The sequence below is a fragment of the Spinacia oleracea genome, chromosome 4 (genome assembly GCF_020520425.1).
Source record: "Spinacia oleracea cultivar Varoflay chromosome 4, BTI_SOV_V1, whole genome shotgun sequence".
Lineage (NCBI taxonomy): Eukaryota > Viridiplantae > Streptophyta > Magnoliopsida > Caryophyllales > Amaranthaceae > Spinacia > Spinacia oleracea.
This window is the reverse complement of record NC_079490.1, coordinates 16,900,964-16,910,814: the sequence shown is the minus strand read 5'-3', so window position 1 is coordinate 16,910,814 and position 9,851 is coordinate 16,900,964. Positions and strand designations below refer to the sequence as shown.

Genomic DNA, 9,851 nt, shown 5'->3' with positions numbered 1-9,851 from the left:
TGGTAAAAGTTAGGCAAATTAGGCAAATTTTCTCAAAATTAGGCAAATTAGTGAAATTATGATCAACTTAGGTCTAATTAGGTAAAATTAGGAAAATTATGATCAACTTAGGTAAAGATTAGGACGATCGTTTGAACTTAGGTAAAAATAAGTCAATTTTGGTCAAATTTAGTCAAAGTTAGGCAAATTTAGTCAAATTTAGGCAAATTAGGCAAATTATGATCAACTTATGTCAACTTAGGTCTAATTAGGCAAATTTGGTCAAAGTTAGGCAAATTAGGCAAATTTTGATCAAGTTAGGCAAATTAGGCAATTCTTAATCAACTTAGGTCAACTTAGGTAAATATGACCACGATCGTTTCAACTCATCGTAATGATGTGTTGACTGATTTACATGACATAATATAGCAGCAAAGCAGCAAAAACTCACATAGATTGCATATTGTTTGTTTGTTCAATGACAGGTGAAATAGATAGCCATTTGCTTAGTGTTTGTTTGTTCAATCATAGGTGAAACAAGATGCAAGATACTAACACATCTCACTGTAATATTGTGTTGACTGATGTACATACATAAAAGATCACAAACATACCAAATCAGAAATGCAAATAATGACAACTAGATAAGATGATGATAACAAACCTGGTGCTCATCGGAGATGATAGCAATTCCCTCTCCTTCACCTAGATCGAGGGACCTTTGAAGCAGAAGAAAAAACCACTCCCAAGACATGTTATTCTCCCCCTCTACTACGGCCCAAGAAATAGGGTACATTTGGTCATTGCCATCCCTTCCTATAGCACTCATCAACTGCCCACCCAGGAAGGTTTTCAGAAAACACGCATCAACCGCTATCACCTTCCTGCAACCCTGCTTCCAGCCCCTCTGCAATCCTTCAAAACATGTGTAAAACCTCTGGAAAACAGGTGGAAACGCTTGTTTACTGACATCGGTCACTAGCTCCACCATCGTACCAGGACTACTGTTCTTTATGGCTGCCACATACCCTCCCACTTTCTTGTAATGCTCGTGCATCGAACCATGTAATAACGTGTGTGCAACATACTTCACCTTATACGCAAACTCCTTTTTTACTACAATCTTAAATGCCCTCCTTATAGTCTCCATGATTTCCTTAGCTGGCCAATGGGGTCTAGCCTTGAACACCTCGAGAAACTGTTTTGCAACCCAAGTGGACTTCAACTGTCGATTCTTTTTCATATTTCTATGACAAGTATGCTCACCCTCTACCCTCTTCACAACAAGTACTGCTCTCCTAGAGTCCCAAGATGCATACAAGTAGAACGGACAACCTTCAACACACTTCACCCCTACCCTTTGTTGCCTACGTATGTTACTAGACTGTATGAAAACATTTCTCCCCTGTAGAACAGCATACTTAGCAACTTCATCTTTGAAAGCAGCCCTGTTGGGAAACCTTTGCCCAACTTTCCACCTGAACACAGAGAAGTCAGTGTGTTCACCTACCAAAACAGCTCTCCTTCTCCTCCTCCCGATACTCAAATCCTCATCACCACTATCGGGGGGCGTGTGTATATCATCCTCACTATCCTCGTACTCACTCACATAACCCCCTGCAGCACTAGTTCCCTCTCCTGTTGTAGCCTCTGACTGAACACCACCTAACTTTCCCTCAGCTGCCTCCCTTTGAAGTTGTTCAGCTAGTTCAACAAGCTTGTTGTTACAGCTCCTCGTCTTTGCCCTAGATGCAATATACTCCTCATCACTTTCATCTGTGTCTGACAGTTTCTGATCAGCTAAAATCTCCTCATCCTCTAATTCCTTCTCCAATTTATCAACATAATCACCATCACCATCAGAGGATGCAAGTTCTAGCTCAAAGTCCGGATCAACATCATCATCTTCATCACTTATGTCAGAGTACAGATCTGTGAACTTCAATGAACTCTCGGGTCTGGGGTCTTCCCATTCATAGTTCTCTAAGAAATCATTTTCATTAGCTTCAAGGGTGGGGATGCTGATTTCTTCTTCAGTAGGTTGAGGGGGGGATTTGATGGATTCTCTTGATTTTTTTGGAGTGGACTTTGTTTTTTGTGGTTTGGTTGGGTTTTTAGATTTTCCAGGGATATGGGTCTGTTTTTTGTTTGCTAGGGTATCTGTAGGTAATATTGATGAGGTGGCAGCATCTTTTTTTGCAGCTGATGAGGTAGCATAATCTTTTTTGGTAGCTTGTGAGGTGGCAGGATATGTCTTAGATGTTGATGACAGGGCATGACCTTTTTTGGGTGATGACATGACATCATTTTGTGGTGATGTGATTGTGGTTTCTTGGTTTGGTAACTCAGTACCATGATATACATACAACTCAACACACCTGTACTTCAACACCAATTCAACCATCTTCAAAACCTCTACATCTTCATACACTTTCCTCAAACCATTTGCTAAACTAAGCCCAGGAATCAAGTAGTAAAGACCATCGATACTCTCATACCCCCCACATTTCTTAGCTAAAACTTCTAAATCCCACCAACACAACTCATCAACATCAACAGGAAAGGTTCTACCCCGTCCTCCCTCATAGATTGTCTCACCATTAGCAACCTTTTTAAACACGCCTCCATGCCAAATTTTCAGAGTACCCTCAGCCATCCTAACAATTTTCAAATAAATAAGGAAAAATCAGCAAGATTTCAAATCAATTCAACAATTACCCAAATAAATTCAAGAACAAAAAGTTTCCACTTTTCAGCAAGACTTCTTAACCCACCCCAAATAAATTCAAGAACAAAAAGTTTCCACTTTTCAACGAATTCAACGTCAATTACCAACAATTACCCCAATTATCACAATTACCCAAAATTACCAGCATCCCACAACTAAATTACCAAATTATTGCAAAAATTAGGGTTTTTACGAACAAACAACCAAGCAAAACCCAGAATTAAAAAATTACCAAAACAGGGAAGAAAAACGCTAGGGTTTGTAGGTCTGACCTCAATTGTACGATTGTGGGGACGAAAATTGATTGCGCGTTGATGAAGAAGCCTATTTCGACAGGTTACTCGCAGATGATGTCATGAAGTACAGTTGTGGTTGAAGGTTCAGTAATGGAGGAGAGAGAAGTACGGGAGAGTAGAGAAGAGAGAGAGTTGTAAATTTTTTTGGTAAAAAAATTTCGAAAACCTAGAGTAGTTGGCAATTAATTACTGACGTGTCAAGCATTTTAGGAGGGAAATCAAAGTGTTGGTTGTCAACGAAATAGACGTTGACTTTTTTGCCGGTAGCCAGTCAATTAGGTCTAATTAAAGTAGTTAGGGCTTAAATGTGGGATTATTAAAAAATATCGCTTAGGTGGGATTAATTAAAGAAAACCGGCCAAAGGTGGGATTGTTATTCATTTGAATTCTCTGAAACCTTTCCTGAGTCGAAGCTGCCATGGGGGAAGCAGTGGAGTTGCCAAGTCGGCTCGGAATCCTCGCTTTCAGGAACAAAGTGTTGTTGCCTGGTGCTATGATTCGTATTCGCTGCACTTCTCCTAGCAGGTTAACTACTATTTTAGTTTTGATTGGCTGCTGAATTGTTCATAGTTTTCTGGAATTTTGCTAATTCTTGATTTTTCCTTTGTGTAATGGTTGATTGTTATCTGCCGTTTAATTGGAGTCAGCCATAATTCTAGCTGTTTAATTTAATAAATTCTAGCTGTGATTTTACCGGAACTTAAGTGAAGCACATTCCGTATACCTGATGCTCAGGTTGTTTCTTTCTGCAAGCTGATGCAGCTTTAGCCACCTCCGCATCAAAAGGTAAACCATATGTTCGAATCTTCAAGGTACTTATTATTTTTGCTTGTATTGATTGATGACTTGTTGACTCAAACTTGTGGTTTGGGCCAGCTGTTAACAAGGATGAGTTGCTCCAAATGGTGAGATTTGGTGCTGAAATAGTACAATTACGGATCAAGATATAGATTGAATCATTGCCAAGGGAGGAGAACCAACTGCTGAGCTTGGCGCAAAAATGGAAAAAATTCACAGAGGATGCCAATGCCGTTGTGGTTACCATATAAACACTACATAGCTTTAATTTCTTTTATTATTAAGTAGTATTTTTTAAAATGTTTTATTGCTCTTTAATAATCCAAATATTCTTAAACTTGCTTGTTTGGCAAGAGAGTGGCAGATTTTCATTTTTATTGGTTTATACGTTGTTGCTGTATGAAGTAGGGACTTGAAATATAGTCATGTAAATAAGCGAGTAAAACATGAAGCATGTCGCATGATCATACTTCATGAGATGAATCCAAAATTTCAATAATGCACTTATGAATTAAGATAGCCCGAGCCAATATGTTTCTTTCCACTCTTAGCATACTAAAATTTTACCAACTATAATTGAGATATTAATGCCCTCCCCACCTCTTTTTTTCAACAAAAACACCAAAAAAATTATTGAGATATTTAGCTAATTTATTGAGGCTACATAATCCCAATTGTGTACCTTTTTTTTTGTTTATGTCACAAGAATTTTTTAGGGGATCATACGCATTTTATCTTGATGTTATAAACGTATTTATTTTAACAAATTATTTTTCCAAAATAATTTTTGCTAACTTGGGGCGCGCCTGCCAACAACTAGTGTAGCAAATATTGCCGAGGTAATATGCAATCCAGTAAACATCAAGGTGCAAGTTTTATAATAGAAGAAGGAAGATGCAGCACAGTGCACAGATGTTGATTTGAGCAAGTTGGGCACTTGATGGTCAAAAGAAGCAGACGGGACTTTATATTTTTGGCATTTTACATGCCAAGCAACCACACATTCATGTTGATTATTGAACCAACTTGTCAACAACGTTATCGGTCCCCACATTCCTGATGGATGTAATACTTTGGATAGATGAGAATAATTTATTTATTTTTGTAGCGAATGAGTCACACAAAAAACAATACTTCATGAATAGGCGAGAATAATTAAGGGAGGGATTTTTAACCCCGGCGCAAGATTGATGTACCTAGAGCGCGTCTTATGCATATGTTGCCTTGCCTTTGTTACAAGTGAAAATTTAGAGGACAAACATGTACTTATTAGCTTAACTCAAACTCGAGTCTAATGAGTTATATTGTGAGCTTAACTAAGCCACCTTAAATTTGAGCTAGATTGTTGTGAGTACTTGTGACTCATGAGTCATGACCGATACTGATGGACAATGTAGCTTCTTCAAATGTAAGTTTGTATTTCTAACCTACGCTTTTTTTTTGTGTAAATGAATCACAATTAACAAGTGTAATATGAATTACAAATAGGAAATGAGGGATTTAAATATGCCTCCAGTCTTAACAATTAAGTCAATACCTCATTGGTAATAATGACACAATGCGCGCGATAACAAACTTATCTACTGTCTCTAATCTGAAGTTACCCATACTAAATGGGAGCAAGTATAATTTGTACGGAGTAAACGGTAAGAAAAAAAAATGTACCATGAAAGAAATGTTTATTTCACTAAATAGTCTAAACATTACAGACTCAATACTCAAAAGAGGTTGAAAGAGTCTAAAATGAGAGAAAAATAAGAGGACTTCCAAACAATTAAAATGGCCTAAAGTTGACACTATTGGGTTAGATAACATCACACACAAACAACAGACGGCATCGTTTCAGCAACGAGGGGAGCTTCGTTTTGGTGCGGCGCTCCCTTTGGTAGCTGCACAGCCTCCACTACGTGACCTCTTCTTCGCAGCCGTTTGGTCAGCGTCGAAGTCAAAGCCCATCCCGTCGCCGCCGACCATTTCCACGAACATCTTTTGGAGATCTTCTAGACTATCCGACTGCCAAAAATATCACACAAGTATTATCAGTCACGTTATGTATGAAATTATTGGGAGTGTTCGGTTGAAAAAAGTTTACGGTAAAAGAGACGTCTAACTACTCCAAAAAAAAAGGATTGAAAGAAAGTTTCAAGTAATGTTTTTACATCACAAAGTAGCATGTTAATATACAGATTCATCATTTCACATCACAAAGTAGCCATCATCTAAGACCTCATTGGTTATCAACAATTTCTCAATAACCAAGCATGGATATTTTTGGTTGCAAAATATAAATTACAAATGGAGGCTGAAGATTCTCAATTGACCCCAGTTAAACTACTAGGCTATTAAGTATTAACTCGTAGATTCAATAATAAAGCATGTTAACTTACATATTTATCATTTTATGTCACAAAGTACTGAAATAGACATCATCTAATACATCTACGGATCAAGACCTCATTGGTTCAATAATAAAACAGGTTAATGTACACATTCATCATGGGAGTGATGGATAGCTCACTTGGTTAGAACTTCCATCCGATTCTAGTTGATCCTGGAATTGATTCTCATTCCCATCCTTTTGGCTCATTCGCACCAAAAAAAACCAAAAAAAACATATCCATCATTTACATCACAAAGTAGCCATCATCTAATATAGTCCTACCGAGCACAATTGCACAACAACCCAAATAATCTGCTAGTCAAATCGGCTATTATATTCTGCTAATGCAAACAGTTGAACACTAATTACCAATCACGACCAAATTGACCATCATTTTATATTATTTAACCCTAGTAAATCATCAGATTTTCACCTTACCACCACCACAAAAATATAAAAAATCACCCTCAATCCCTGAAAAATTCCTAATTTCCGAAAAACGAAATTAATTGAATAGGGGGGAAAATCAGGAATTATACCTCCCCTCTAGCATTGTCCATCATTGTCAGCATCTCTTGCATAAAATCAGAGAATCCCTGTTCCAGAATTTTACAATTTTTAGAGAGTTTTCAAACAAAAACGTCGCATCAAGGCGTCGTCGTTTTAGGAATATTCCAATTTTCGGCACCCAAAAACGACGCCGGAATATGGCGATATACCAATGCGGCAATGATCTTTGATCAACATGCAAAAATTCTAAAATTCTAAATTAAAAAATAAGAATTACGAACTTGATCTTGTTCTTCTGTGGGATCATAGAATCCAGCGTCGTACATTGACCGCTTACCCTGATCCGACAACACTACATAATTTTCCACACCAAATTTTTCAGAAAATCAATTTAATTTAATTCAAGTTTAAAAAATAGTGTGTTACTGAAATTAAAAGAAGGAGAAACCTGAATAAGCTTCTTGAATTTGCTGAAACCGGCGTTTAGCGTCAGCAGCGAGGGAAGGATTGTTCGCCCACCTATCCGGATGCCATTTCTTCAACAAAAGTTCAAATTCACAATTAATTTTATAAATTAAAAGGAAATTGAAAAAGCTACGAGAGAGAGAAGAAGTATTAGTATTACGAGAGCGAGTTTCCGGTAAGCGGAGCGGACGTCGGAGGAAGAAGCATCCTTACGGAGACCAAGAACAGAGTAATAACAAGATCCATTAACACCATTGGATCCTCCTTCTCTATCCATCTTTCGATTCCGAAATCAAACGGCTGCGAAAATTGGGGATTAATTTGAAGGTGGGTCGACGAATTGAGAATATATTTATACTGAATTGCTAAATCATAGAGAAATAAGAAGAATAATGGGGTGTGGAGAAATTGGGGAAGAGAGAGAAAAATATCTAAGAATTTGAGGTGGTTGTTTATATCTCTCACTCTTTCTCCCCCGGGAGAGAGAAGGTGAGAGAGGGTGGTTCTGAGGATGCTGACGATGGTGGAAAGTTCGAGAATTTTAGAATGAGGGGAAAGGGGAGAAGATATTTTTGTTGTGTACGTTTGGATTTGACGATAGAGGTGGGCTTATTTACGGTTTTTGCCATACCCACTTGCCACGTTGGAGCTGTTTTTATAGGTTGTTTGGCTAGAGCCACGTTGGAGCTGTTTTTATAGGTTGTTTGGTTAGAGCGGTAGTTAGGTTTTTATAGGTTCGGGTCCCTTGAGCTGTGTTTGAACTAACCGTACAATATAGGTTTTCTTTGATTCAAGTGAATATGAAATGAACTTATTTTAATCAATTTTAAGAAAATATTTAATTCGAGTATTAGGTTTGTTGAACTTATCTAAATTTATTATTATCGAATAAGAGATAATAAGTTAAAATAAACAAAATCATAGAGTTTTATAAGTTATCACTATTAACTTTATTTTTTAAAACTAATCCTAACCCATATAAAGGCTTGAACATCTAATACTCCATCCGTTCCTAAATAAGTGTCACATTTCTATTTTTGGCGTTCCCTTATAAGTGTCACATTTCTATTTTTGAACATGTACTTTTCCCACTTTTCCATACACTTTTCACACTTTTTCATACACTTTTCCCACTTTTCTATAAATCATACTCCCTCCGTCTCTTTTTGTTTTTTACGTTTTGTATTTTTCACGCGTTTTAACGAATAATTAATTTGCATTGAGATTCCTTAAATTTTTTTATTTAAACAAGATAAATTACGTTAACTTATAATGTTTTCACTTTTATCAAAATTCTGATATTGGGAAATGAAAAAAATTTAATGTCCCAATGGAAAAGTGTGAGAGATTAAATGACACAATGAATTTAATTGGTTAAAATAATAATTGGACACAAATTTTGATAGAATATAAGTTATTTATGTGATAATATAAAAAGAAATGTAAAGAACATTTTGAAATACCAAAAAAGGAAAACGTAAAAAAACAAAAAGAGACGGAGGGAGTAATTACTTTTACTTACACATTCTACACTTTTCCACTTTTCAATCCCCACATACACTTTTATTTGTACTTTATTCAATTAAACAATTATCTACTTTATCCTTTTCCCAAAAAAAACATTCCCAATCATTAACTCTTATACACTTTACAATTTTATTAATTATCGTGCCCGAGCCCAAATGTGACACTTATTTAGGAACGGAGGGAGTACTATTCATGTAACAATTGATTGCCCATATTGCCCTTTGTTCTCCTTCATTTTACGGAGTATACCCCCCCTCCAGATACTGCCACGTACCTGATCTCATCACAACTTGCCACACCCTAATTAATTTCCTCGGATTCCTTCACCCTTCTTCCTCATTCAAGCTTCTCTGGTTTCTTCGCCCATTCTCCTCAACTCTCTCCCATGGCGCTGCTTCTTTCTATGGTTCCTTAACCCTTGCCCCTCTCCTCTTATCTCCCATGTCATTTCTTCATCTGCCATTCGTAATCTTCGTTGCAAGGTCATTCAATAATACCTTTGATAATTCTAAAGCAAAACCCACTTGCGGGAAAATTATTTTGCTTAGAAGCATAGAAGGTATTATAGGGAGCCTAATTGAAATATGGGGTCCTGTTCTTTGGATTTGGCCATCTCCAGTTGCTCGGTGAGTCTCTTGTTTTTTCAATAATCTGATATCAACCCTTATTTTCCTGTTTTGATTTATGCGTTCTTGTTTATTGTTCTTCAATGTTGCCAAAATCTTTGTTTTAATTCCTGATATCAGTCCTTATCCCCCGATTTTTTCGATTTGTTTTCTTGATTGTGTTTGTTATTGTGCTCTTCAAATTGGGCAATCCTCTTTTGTGTTCTTGATTGTGTTTGTGTTCTACAAAATGGGCAATCCTCTTTATGTTTTACCTTTCACCTCTTTTGTGTTCTTGATTGTGTTTATGTTTTCCCAATAATGAGGGATGTTGGTTTCAGTGGTAGCTAAACTGTCAAAAAGCAAAGAAAGAATATTTGCGGGAAATGGAGATATTGCCGGAAACGAAAATATGGTTCATAACGGAAATATAAATATTATCGAAGTCGAAGATATTGCCGGAAACGAAAAATATGGTTCGTATCGTAAATATTAAACGAAAATAGAAATATTGCCGGTATCGGAAATATTGTCGGAAACGGATATATTATCGGAATCGGAAA

The 9,851-nt window shown here is 36.8% G+C and overlaps 1 protein-coding gene across 1 annotated transcript; it reads right to left on the bottom strand.

Moving 5' to 3' along the window:
• Window positions 1–5,463: 5,463 nt before the first annotated feature.
• On the bottom strand, window positions 5,464–7,705 carry LOC110780270 (uncharacterized). The gene is made up of 5 exons (XM_021984694.2): window positions 7,317–7,705; window positions 7,140–7,227; window positions 6,973–7,043; window positions 6,721–6,777; window positions 5,464–5,814 (listed from the first exon to the last, which is right to left on the bottom strand). The coding sequence occupies exons 1-5, from the start codon at window positions 7,431–7,433 to the stop codon at window positions 5,644–5,646; spliced, it is 504 nt and encodes a 167-aa protein (XP_021840386.1). The 5' UTR covers window positions 7,434–7,705; the 3' UTR covers window positions 5,464–5,643.
• Between the last annotated feature and the right edge of the window lie 2,146 nt (window positions 7,706–9,851).